The 12,671-nt window shown below is 39.7% G+C and overlaps 1 protein-coding gene across 3 annotated transcripts; it reads left to right on the top strand.

Moving 5' to 3' along the window:
* Window positions 1–2,872: 2,872 nt before the first annotated feature.
* Window positions 2,873–12,152, top strand: borcs6 (BLOC-1 related complex subunit 6). Of its 3 annotated transcripts, XM_051424491.1 has the most exons (8): window positions 2,873–2,950; window positions 4,266–4,906; window positions 5,229–5,415; window positions 5,522–5,704; window positions 8,355–8,518; window positions 8,671–8,754; window positions 9,481–9,619; window positions 9,706–12,152. In XM_051424491.1, exons 2-7 carry the CDS (start codon window positions 4,277–4,279, stop codon window positions 9,604–9,606), a joined length of 1,374 nt encoding a protein of 457 aa, XP_051280451.1. In that variant the 5' UTR covers window positions 2,873–2,950; window positions 4,266–4,276; the 3' UTR covers window positions 9,607–9,619; window positions 9,706–12,152. The 3 variants fall into 3 exon arrangements, with proteins under 3 accessions (XP_051280451.1, XP_051280449.1, XP_051280450.1); XM_051424489.1 differs by having other exon boundaries at window positions 9,481–12,152; XM_051424490.1 differs by having other exon boundaries at window positions 2,881–2,950; window positions 4,269–4,906; window positions 9,481–12,152.
* The last annotated feature ends 519 nt before the right edge of the window (window positions 12,153–12,671 follow it).

The following is a 12,671-nucleotide window of genomic DNA, read 5'->3' as shown; positions in this document are numbered from 1 at the left end:
TTAAAAAAATGACAGGCTGACTCCGCTAAACTACCTCTGGATGCTGGGTGGCACTCTGTCATAACATCTAGACATTACATAAGTGGTGACTGAAAATTACTTTATATTTGTTGGCTTTCTCCGCACCCTCCAAATGACTCAATAAAAACATGCAGCATGGTTGGTATACGCACCAAACATTACAGAGCTTCAGAACACAGGAGGAAAACAAGCACTCAGGAAGAGACGCTTTTGGTATTTGCCACACAGAATGACTCATCTACCCATTTGACTTTTTTCCCCCAAGTGCTCAGTCAACCAGAAAGTCTTCTTTTTACCATTTTACTCATAAAAGTGCCTTTTAGGTGTAATAAGAGGTTTGTGCACCTCACCGCAGTATCCCTTTCAGTGAAGTTCTCATGCTGAATGAAACTGTCTGCTCATGCTTAAGATTGAATTTTACAGCTAACTGCCTCAGATGGTTTTCTGTGAATCTCAAGTTAATTCCACTGGACATTTGAGGGCATCATGGTTGTTGAATATGCACATATTTCCACAGACACCTCTGTTTGATGGTGTCCTCTCCTCTGACTTGTAACCACTAGATCTTCCAGTTGAGCATTCTTGATGAATACATTTTCTTCTACACTAGCTTCGACAACCTTTTCAAAAAAGTCACTGAAGTTCCCCCCCAAAGCCCCCCACTGTCCCCCATGACATAAGCATAATGTAAACTTCTAAAAATGGTAATGCTGAATATCTTGGGTCTTAGGTTTTGGCAATTGAAACACCTCTGGTAGTTTACGATGAATACATTTTAATAAAACAGATCCCTGAGTGTCCTTTGAAATGAACTTACTAGTACATAGACTACCATTTAATCTGAGGAAAGCAAGTTCTGCTGACATTTTAAACTAACATTTAAAACAAAAAGATTGGAGTTTAGAGTGTAAGGCTTTTGCCCTTTCTTTCCCTTCTATACTCTTCAGTCCACCATTTGAAGGCAGCTTCCTGGTGTTGGTAGTTGATTAGAAATGAATGCAGCATTAGTTTTGGTCTCTGTGAGGATAAACTGTCTCCTTTGAGGAGGAGGAGCTTCAGCTCTGGTCCTCTGAAGAATACAGTCGACCTGCCTCTGAACTGGGATGCAATTAATATTTGTGATTTATGGAAATATGGTTTAGAGGCCCTCACTGTCATTCTGGCTGCCAATGTGCAACATGCAGTCTCCAGCTTTTATTATGGAAAAAACCACATCTGTTTGAAGGCACGTGCTTTCAATTTGCGTTGCATCCCTCATTTTCTTAAACGTTGCCTTTCTTGTGGCAGTAACTTGTCTGTTAAAATAGCTCCCCTCTGACAGTAATCTCCTCAAAAAGAAAAAGAAACTCTGGTGAGGGTCACAGTGGTTATTGAGTGTTCTATTGGGAAACTCTGGAAACCATTGGCTTATTTCAGAGGTCTAATTGTCTTTAGGTAAATGTCTCAGGCTTTGATGTTTGGTACAAAAGGAGAGGGAACAAATGAGACAAAACAGCCAAATCTCCACTGAGAGAGAGGGAGCAGCTGGCCTGAATGGATGGGGTAGATTAGATATTTTACAAGATCTTTAGATGTGGTGACAGTGTGGTTTTGAATACTCTCTCCTCCTCTGCAACAGTGTTTGTCATTTCTTGCCACATTCAAAGCTTTAAAAAAACCACAGACGCTGGCCCGGCTTCCACTGTGGAGGCAAACAAGCTAATCTGAAAACCTTCTGATTATTTAAGCCTCTTCTCCAGTGTGTTTACCATCAGAATCATCAGTGGTTTATAAGGTTAAACAAGAACAGCAGTTCTGCAGCTAATTTAAATAGACACAACTGTGAAAAATTGTGAAACCCGGTTGCCCTTTTGCACACAGACAACTTATTTTAATGATGACTGGAATCGATCGAAATGATAAAACACCAGTTTGTAAGATGATCCTGTGAGGATGAGGTAACAAGAAGGGATCTTATGTTTATATCAATAATAATTATGTCATTATGATTCCCTGAATTGATTAGTATCATGTTGCCAATAGAAATTATTAGCTAATCTTTGTGCCTGCTTTTGTTTTTGTTTTGTATGGTCATAATAACTCCTGAAAAGTAAACTGATCACTAAGACATAGAAGTTAAGCACCATACAGTATGCAATCAACAGATTACATGTTCAGATCATCACATAGGCACAGTCAGGACACACTGATCTTATAGCTGTAAAAGGTATATTTAAAAAATACAGCTTCCACTCAAACAGTGTTTTTTATATAACCTTAAAGACACATAATATCTTCTGTGTTAATACATATTCAAATTTTATTTGAGGAAATGTTTACTGCCCTCCCCGGGAGGTCAGGGGTCAGACTCAGCTGTCTGCCTACAGCTGAAAGAGTTCAAGGACCCTTCAGGCTCACCTGCCAACACAGCTGGGTGCTGAACTCCTCCTGTGTCTTTGTCCATCAGGACACTCTGCTTCTGTACATTTTGCTTTATGAAGTCACCTCTGTGCAACTGAAGCCATTGCCTGAGGCCATGTGGTGTTTGTCTCCATCTGTGGGAGGACAGAGATACATACAGGATGAACCATGATGATGTGTATAGAAACAAATAATCTCACCCAGCTACAACATGCATGAGCCAGATGTTATTCAGTATGAAGCAGCACTGCTCTGAAATTATTTAGGCTTGTTTTAAATACTTAAATACAACAATAACTTGTAGGTCAGGGTGAACTTAGTTTTACTTATTTCGATAAATCTGTTACTCTATTATATACTACTGTGTCAATATAAAAGAGTTGGTATCATCAACATATATTAAATTATTTCGTTTGAAAAGCTTTTTTTTTTCTTTGCAAGGCGGAACTATTCTGTTGAGCTCTGTGGGGAAGGATTTTCATATCGGACTCGGTAGCTGCTTACATTTCTCTGAATAGGAACTACACTGGTGAGTGTTTTCTTTATTTAATTTAAGCTCTGTGGAACTATTGTGTGACCTTATCAATAGATAAATACAGATTTTACCACCAGGTATCCATTATTATGTCCCAGAGTGAGACAATGAAAGTGGAGCTGTACAAACATTGTGATTTAAAGGCCTGGGCAGCTAGCGTTAGCCGGGCGAGCTAGCTAGGCGGCTAACGACATCAACTTCCTCAACGTTGACAATCATTTATGTCTCCTTGGTTTCTTTGTTCCCGTGTGTCTCTTAAACAGCGTCTTTGTCTTTGCCCACGGACTTCTGTTCAACCTGGCAAAAGCGTTGTTTAGATAAAGTCTTGAGACTTAAAAGCAAGCTGGTGTTAACACTAGCTAAGTTAGTTTAGTGTCTAAGCTAGTGCTAGGCTAAGCAGCCTAATATTACGTCATTTCACACATATGGGAAAACAACTGTGAGCTAAAACTTATAAGTGGCACAGCTCTCCTATACAACAGCTGTTACTATGATCCAATAGTCGTGGCAACGAATAAAATAACAGGATACAAGGGCGTGTCATGATTAAATGATTATAAGCTACACTTACAGTCTTCATATTAACACACACAGGGTTAAGATCTTAGGTTTCACATCTGGAGGCTGAGAAGAAACCACTGGCATGTAACATCTTGAACTGCGGCACTGAAATGTTGTTGCACATCTGTGTAGATCCTCACCACAGTCCCTTCCTCAGAATCTAAATCTCCCAGTTTTCATGAGCATTTCTCTTACTTCATTCAGGAGCCTGAGAGACAGCTTATACGGTCGCCCTCCCTTTTTATTTCTCTGGTTATGTTATTATACCGTTGTTGGTAATGTTGCAGATCAGTGGGCAGGACTTCTTTATGCAACACTAGAATTTACAGACTTTGTACTTGTGTTATGCACCTTAACTATATGTAATTTACTTAATTAAATAAGAACAGACATTCCTATCTTGTTGTTGTATCCCATGAACAGTTAATTGAAATTTCACAAATTGACTATACAACAATATATATAGATCATGCTAAAAACGTCCCTAATTTACCACTGATACATTGAGCAAGCAATCCCATAAACAAAGGCATGAAAAAAGCATTGTTTTGGTATGAGTAGCAAAACCTAGGTATCGCATTGGCATTGGTCCGCTTACGGAAATCTTCAAATGATACACAGTTCTAGTTATCAGCGCTACGTGGTAAAACCCTTTAGACGAGTGGTAAACCACTCTAATTGAATTACGGATTAAACATGGATTTAAAGGCAGAATCTCTTCCTCAAACATTCTTCCTTTCTTCGCCAGCAGGTGGAGGGATGAGTCTCTCCCCTGTTATTGGCACAGAAGTGCCAGAAACAGCTAACGGAGTTGTGACACCCGTCCCTTCAGAGAACGGCCCTCATGTTCCAGTCTCGGTGAAACGTGGGGGAAGCAGAGTGTCCTGTCCTGGGGAGGAATGTGAAGACAGAGCCCTTGAACACACAGAGAACCACGTAGATGTGGAAAACAGAGTTTACGATGGGGAAGGCCGCTTGGAGACAGAGACATACAATAATGAGAGAACATCTAGTTTATCATCACACACCTCTCATGTGACAGACCCCTCCCTCCCTGCTGCTACATGCACAGGAGACACAGAATCAGGCTCTAAAGACACAGACATTCCTGAGGCCTCTAACACTGTTGAGCCTCCTGGTGCAGCTCTGCTGTGGGGCTCTGCACAGCAAGCACACTCCAAAGACTCATCTCAGCGAGGAGGCCCTCCCACCACATACAGACAGCAGACGGAGGCAGAGACTGTAGATGGAGGCACTGATAGCCAAGAGGAAGAGGAGGAGGAGGAGGACGAGGAAGATGGAGAGAAAGAAAAACAGGATGAGGAGGACGATGAGAAGAATGAAAAAAAGTGGATTCATCAGCGTGCAGGAGGGAGAAAAGAGGTGGAGGTGAGTAGACTAGATTATGTGTACCAGAGGGCATTATGGGAATGACAAATGACAACAGTCAACAGTTGTAATGAGCACAATTGGAACGAAAGGAAGGGCAAATAAATGTAGACCATCAGGACGTAACTGCTTGCATTTAAATAGACTCTGTTGAGACTTGAGCACAGAGAAGGGAGAGATTATAAATGGCAAGAAAAATGTGAAGCTCTCGGGCTGGTTTCATAATGCTTTGTCACTGGGATTTATTAAGCAGTAATTTTACTTCTCTTTTTCACTTCCCCTTCTACTCCATTCTTTGTTCACCTCCTCACGTACTCTTTAGTCTTCGCGACACTACTCCTCATCAGCCCCCGGTCCCAGCACCACATCCTCTTCCTCTCCTCCACCTCCTCTTCTGCCCTCAGACGACGTCCCCTGCCCTCCCCACGTCATGGCCCAGGTCTGGGTTCGCAACGTCCGGGGGATGCAGGACAGCAAGAGCCTGGATGAAATCAGCCAAGCATGTGGAGGTAGATATCAGGCAGACAGGTTAACGTAGTGGAATTACATCAAGGTCAGTAAGAACTGGCAGTATTTTACAACATGATTCAGGTGATGTTGGCGTATTCTCCACAGGTGGTTCGGGGGCCCGGGGAGGAGGCAGAGGTGGCCAGTCAGAGGGCCGACGGGCCACAATCTCCTCAGCTCTGGAGCTCGAAGGGACGGTCAGCCATGAAGGAGACCTGACTCACTTCATCACCAAGAACCTGGAGCAGAAAATCAAGATGAGCTCTAAGCCTAGTCTGGACTGCAGTGACTGTGAGTATGAGTTGAGGCATAATTCACAAGATTTTATTTAAACATAGAAATAAAGTACATTTTCTTCTTCTATTATTGTATAGATTCTATCTATTATTGGCCCATTAGTGGAAGTGTGGGTATATACAGTATATATGTGTTTTTTCTGTTGTGTCGTATTTGACATGTGCAAAGTAAACATGTGCATAGAGTATATGTCCTGATGTGGAGGATGTACATAGTGCAATCTATGCAGGTTCACAACTGCATAATATTTGAGGGTCAGGAGGCTGTAACCGATGAACTGCTTTTATTTTTCTCTGCAGAAGGTGCCAGAAATGGCATTTCAGCAGGTTAATAGCATCTTTATTGGCAGTGGTGCTGAAACTGCAGTGCAGGGTGTCCGACTTGCAGATTTATAGCCATTTCTTTTTTGCTGCAGAGGCTAACAGGCCCAGTCAGTCACTTCTCATTATTTATGCATAACTTTGGTCAAAGTAATGGAAAATCGATGATATATCTCAAGCTAATTAATTGCTGTGTCATCTTGTGATTAACTGATGGATGCTTACATGAATCATCTACCATCCTACAGTGTTCACACTGTAGCAGTTTAGTCTCTGCAAATTGTACTTAATTTATTTCACTTAATTTAAAATTGTTTTTTTCATCTCATTATTTTATTACTGAAGCTCTTGATCATACAGTATATATTAACCTGATTACAGTGCATATTTGTGAAGACAGTGTGCAGATTATTTTCTCTTCCTGACCTTTGGTAGCACGCAGAAGGTCTGAAAACATGATTAACATTATTAGTATAGATTAACATATGTAAGTCAAGTTTATCAATAAGTCATCATCATTTGACGTGTTTTGTTGAGTAGATAAAAAAAAAAACCTCTTCGAGGCATGTGAAACTGATATATCTCAGATATATCAGTTCAGTTAGGAAGTCCACTGTGTGCTCGTGATAGCTTTAGTTGAAGAACAGAATAGTGTAGCAAAGAGAAACTCTAAATTCACATCTTTATCAATTATCGTCTTTGTCAGGTTTCCTTATTGGTTGGACTGAATGAAATCTTTATGATCACAGTGAAATGGAGTTATTGCGCTGACAGTGCTTATATAATGCAACCAGTAACTTAGAAATACATGGTATCTAAACAAGCTGAACTGATCTGAACTGCTTCTAATATCTGCTCGGACATCTGCTTCATATGAGGGATGGTAGCTGTTAGTCAGGGAAACAATGGCAGCCACAAAAAAATGTGGGTCGCAACCTTTTTTCGATAGCTATCAGACCTTGTTAGACAGCTTTGTGACTGTACTGGTTGTACTCAGTCTTTCTCTTGTTCTTCAAGTTTTAGGTTTGAGACTAATTTAGTAAAGGGTTAAGAACCACGTTTTTGGCAATACTACATTATAATGTTTTTTTTTTTTTCAATAACAAATCAGCTGGTTGTCCTGTACAGTGTGGTATGATTGTAGTTTGTTCATTTAATCCTAAACAACTGTATTATTTTAGGTGAGATTTTTAGATAAATAATTAAAATGTGACAAAGACACTTTACCCTCACTCTCTCCATCTTTTTACTTGTTCCTGGGTGGTTAAATTAGCCTCAGTCTATGTTTTAACGAGGCACCAGACTCAACCCCACAGGAATTTAGAGATCAATTTCCAAAAGGTCACACATATATGGCAGTTTCAGAAATCAAATCATCTGTAGAAGTTCAGCAGGTTGACTTAGTCCAGCCTGTCCATTAGCAGCCATCTGTCTTGTCAGTTTTTCCAGAAGGACTCTGAACTGCTGCCCTTCATTCAGAGAAAAACCCCTCTGGACTAGAGTGTCAGGTAAACTGGCCACTCAATTTAAACACAAGAACACAGTCAGTATGCCCTGTTCGGCTGCTCATTCCCTCTACCTGCTGATTCAATTACAATGGATGACTCACAGACTTTGTTTAGACTGGAGGGATTTGTAACTGAGGTCCTGCTGCAGCCTGACAGGACCCATTTTCAGAGATGGAAACCTGTTTTTTTTCCCCCCATGGTCCACTGGCCGCACATGTTTTATGTATTCCAAGATTTAATGGTTAAGGGCAAGTGTTTTAGTTAAGGGCCATCATTTGTTTAAATCTGTGAAGGCAGTCTTTTTATAGGAGCAGGTGTTTTTTCAAATGGGAATAAATCTTCAGTTACTCTTGTGTATAATTTGTGTCACTTTTTTTCTCTTTCAACTCAATTATTATAGTCATTTTTAGCTCGTGCCTGTTGGTGGTTTGCATCACTCTCACTCATTTTTCTCTGACTGACTGTGTGGTCTGTATGAATGTGTGTTTGTACTAATATAATGCAAATTGTCAGAGAATCAAGTTTTGACAATCAGTAATTTCTTGTTAATCTAGCAAAAAAACTTTCTCTCTAATGTGAGAATTTTCTGCTTTTATCTGTTTAAAATCATAATAGATTCAATATCTTTGGGACTGTTACTTACACACTATTTATAAATGGGTTTCTGGGAATCTGTGATGAGCATTTTTCACTATTTAAAAAAAAAACTTTTTTTAGATTATACTTGTACTATAGAATAACCAATAGAAAATAACCTTTAGTTGCAGCTCTCTTAGTGTATATTATGCATCTAACTTCATTATTATTTCTCACCAGCGGACTGTTCAGGTCCCATCTACCGGAGCCGGGGGTTGTCACGGCGACCAGCAGATATCCCTCCCATTGATCCCGCTGTCCTGTTGGATCTTCAGAAACACACCCAGGAAGTGGCGCACAGTGTGGAGATGATGATGCGGAGCCTCAATGGAACCATCCAGAATGTGAGTCTAAAACTGTCGGTCCTGTCTTCAAATGACCCAATTCATGGTATTTAGTGTATTATTCTCATTTTGTTCCATACTGAATATTTCTCACACACATCTCTTTTGCTTCAGTCTGTGTCACTGATTGATCCCTCTGTCTATTCATCCAGATGACAGCTCTGAGTGTGGGCTACATCCAGACCTACAGAGACTCAGTTGACAGCCTGGGAGAGTCTGTGGACATGAGTATAAAGGTGACCTTGTGTTTGTGTGTGTGAGACAGAAAGCAACAAATAGTTAGTAGTAATTCTGGAAAATGGAGGAAACCACGAAATGTAGTTGAGTACTTCTGTCGGAACAGGAATTATAAACTTTCACTACAAAATGATTTAACACTTAAAACTTTTAGTTTTGAATTGTGTTATCTTTTATACATCCTCTTTTATTTGTTGGCAGTCATGTTATCATCGTTATATGAATCGGTCAATTTTGAGGAATACAGGCTACTAGAATGTATTTTACAACATACAACAAAAAGTGGACAACCCTATCATAGTATCATAGTTTTTCTTCTTGAGTTAGATTAAGTTCAGTTTGAAGGGATTTTTCTTTTATGCAAGTCAAAAGAAGGGGAAGCACAGTACTGTCAATTTATTTCTGTAATTTCAACTGTAAGCGTGTAGAGTGTTCTCTCTATCTGTTGCTTATTGATTAAACTATGAGAAATGATCTGCCCTCTGATATAGGCCTTTTATGCCTCCCATAGTGTAGATCTAGTCATATCTGGAGTGTTGTTGATGAATATAAATCTATGTGGCTTTTTAACTCAACTCAACAACTTTTTCCGTCTGATAAAAGATTGTTATTAAATCACTGTGACCTTGAAGTATATTTATATCCAAATGCCAACTGAAGGGTTAGCGGACTATGATCAGACAATATAGCTTTTTTCATCCTGCCTTATATTTTGACTCCCACAGGGCATGTACACACTGATGGCTCGCTGCGAGGAGCTGGATCGTTCCATGCAGCCCATACACACCCTGGCTGCTCAGATACGTGACATCAAACGCACCCTGGATGCCCTGGAGGCGATCTGCAAGTAACGCCACCTGTCTGGTATGAATACACATCTCAGCTGCAAAGATCCAATATCAAGCACATCCTGATAAAGGCTGTCTGCAAGTAAACCCGCCTGTCTGCAGGTAGCACACACACACTGCAGCGAAGATTAAGTGCACCTCTGGATTCCTGGACCATTGCTACTAGGCATGCTGGATGATTGGCGCTCATAGTCCCTCTGCTTGTTCATCACTTGAGGATGACCACGTTTGTGTTGTGAGATTTCAGTTGAATTGGGCTTAATTTGCTCTCGGAGCTGAGCTTTCTCTTCCTTTGTTTTTTTTGTTTTTTGAAGAAATTCCTCTAATGAAGTTGTCATGAAACTAAATCTCACAAATGAACCTGTTTTGGAGACACTTGGTCGAGTGCCCTGCACACACACACACACACACACACACACACACACACACACACACACACACACACAACCAGACAGACACGCATACAAACAGACATGCATACAAACATATCCATGAAGAGGTGTGGGTAGATGCCCTTCCTCCATGATACAGTCTAAGGAGGAATGGTGTGTTGTTATCCGTCCAGCCCGCTTGGTTCAGATTGCACTAACCTTTCCCCCCCACGTGGGGGCGATGTTTCTCTCTCTTTCTCTCTGTGTCTCTCGCTCATGGAGAGGCAAGTATAAACTGCTCAGAAAGACAGTGACTTTTGCACAGGAACAGAAAGTCTATTTTTTAATCTTATGCAACAAAGATCAGATTCTTTCACTGCAGGCTAAATGAAAGGAGGGGAACATCATGTCTGTCTTTTTTTTATGTTAATTTATTCCGTTTCAGCATGGTTGCATTTACAACTACACTGCTCCTCTCTGTGTCACTGGGAACTGACCACTGAACAGCCCCACCGGAGCATTTGGAGTTTAAGCTCAAATGCTTGAGGGCAGTTGTCGAAGGCAATGAGTGTTTCACTTTTTCTACTCAGATTCTCTCAGACTGTTCATCAATTCCAAACTGGCAACCTTTAAATCACAGGTCTGTTTCTCTCATTTAAAGGTACCACCAGCCATGCGTCATTAGGTCTAAAATCCCACTTTCCTGTCAGTGCAATCCAAGATGTTAATTCAAGAACATAACTGGGGGGAAAAAATCTTACACAGTGGCTTAAAATATTTGAAAAGCTAAATGTCATTAAAAGTGAGAACACTTAATGCAAGACAGACGGACAGATTAAACCAAACCACTGAAAACTTTTAATTGCGAGGCATTCAAGTAGTAATAAACTGAGTCATGAGTGTCATTGATTGGATAGTGTTTTTTCAGTTTTGATTCAGCCAATTTAAAGAAATTATGTATGTTTTAGAACAGCTCAACTTAAAACAACTTATTAAATGTTTTGGAAAAAAAGTTATTCATCTTTGGCTAGATTCATATTTGAATGGGGGGGGAATCCTGTAAATGAAATTTAAAATCAGTTAAAGTTAGTTTCTGATTGTACTGAACAGTCACAGACAGTTTTCTTTTGTTTTCTTCAACATTAAAAAGAAGAATTTAAATCTGAGAAACAGCGCTGGACGGAGTGGGGACACAGCCTTCGAATGTAAACTAACATGGACCATCACATTTGATTGCTTACAAAGTGAGTATTTATGAATTTAATCAACAATAAAAGCCACTCAAGACTGCAGCGTCACTTGGCTGTTACTTTACCAACCTACAGCCATTTGCTCTCATGGAGCATTATATTTAATTTATTGAAGAGTCTATGGCACTTCTGTCATTGCACTGGTGGCTAGCCTTGTAGTAGGTCTTTGTACATGTACTAGATTTTCATACTTTTACTCGTACGTATACCTATTACTGATGGCAGGCAGTATGTAATTTGGCTTCAGTAGTCTTGCTGTTGAAGGCTTTCTTGGACTTGTCCGACACTCTTTTTCCAAACTATCTACTGAAATGGATTTTGGGATATTTCATTATCAGAGCAATACTGCAAGCAAAGTAAGTACACAGTTTAATCTTGGCTCTGCATTGTCTGAACTTGTGTGTTTTCACCACTATGTGAAAAGTTCATGTTATTGGCTTCACAAAAAGCTCGGATTGCATTCAATGTAATATCTGCACATGTGTCTCTTTGTCACTTTCCTCGACCTTGTTATCAGAAGTTTGTGAAAATTGGAATAGGAAGCATCGTTAAAAAGCTCATATTACAGAACTAATGATCCTGGTTCCCTGTGATGATACTGAAATTTACTCAAACATGTCCATGGTTGTAAAGATGTGAATGTTCTTTGCAGATGAAGCTAAAAATGTCCGGAGAGAGGACATTTGGGAGTCTTAGTAGATTTTTAAGGTGAAAAAAGGATCCTTCAGATGGGAGATATGAGAGAAAATGTCATTTTCTTGTTCATAATAGAAATTAATGATTAATTAATTTTCTGTTGTACAATCAGATGCACCTGTGTACATATGATCTCTTTCTGTAACTAAAAAAATGATTTAGATACCCTTCGTCTTGAGTGTATATTTTAATGAAAAATAACAAATAAATTTACATGAGCTGCAAAAACAAACATTTCAGTCTTTTTTTTTTTTTTTTCACTGTACTGCCTGAAGCAGCACTAAAGGGTGTGGATGGGGAGGAAGCAAATATAAACAACACTGACTTACAAAAATATATACATGCAGGTTGCCTATTATGGAGTGTACTGAATGAATTTCCTCAGAGGTATGTCCTTTTGAATGAAGAGAGACTGCATTTAAAGCAAACGTTTTAACCACAATAACAGTTAAAGGAGCTTTAATTACATTGGTGAAACAATGGGCCTTTTTCACAGCAGACATGTTTCACTTGTCACAGAAGGAAACACAAAAGCTTTATTATTAATAATAACAATGGCTTTGTTATATTAAAGTGTTCTACTAAGTCATGACAATATGAAATGTAGTCTGCATGCACAATGGACCTTCTTCACAGCAGCCATTTGACATTGAATAGTCAGGTAAATACAGGTGTTACCAATTATACTAATTAAGGCTCTGTTCCATTTAGTGTAGCAGAGCCTTTCCGGTGAGTCAACATGCACAGTAGT

Source organism: Dicentrarchus labrax, unplaced genomic scaffold (genome assembly GCF_905237075.1).
Source record: "Dicentrarchus labrax unplaced genomic scaffold, dlabrax2021, whole genome shotgun sequence".
Classification (NCBI taxonomy): domain Eukaryota; kingdom Metazoa; phylum Chordata; class Actinopteri; family Moronidae; genus Dicentrarchus; species Dicentrarchus labrax.
This window is presented reverse-complemented; position numbering and strand designations above follow the sequence as displayed.

Excerpts from the sequence above, each read along its gene's own strand:
- borcs6 (XM_051424491.1), top strand. The coding sequence starts at position 4,277 with ATGAGTCTCTCCCCTGTTATTGGCACAGAAGTGCCAGAAACAGCTAAC. Across the intron at positions 5,416-5,521 it reads AATCAGCCAAGCATGTGGAG|GTGGTTCGGGGGCCCGGGGA; the intron begins GTAGATATCAGG and ends TATTCTCCACAG. Across the intron at positions 8,519-8,670 it reads TCAATGGAACCATCCAGAAT|ATGACAGCTCTGAGTGTGGG; the intron begins GTGAGTCTAAAA and ends CTATTCATCCAG.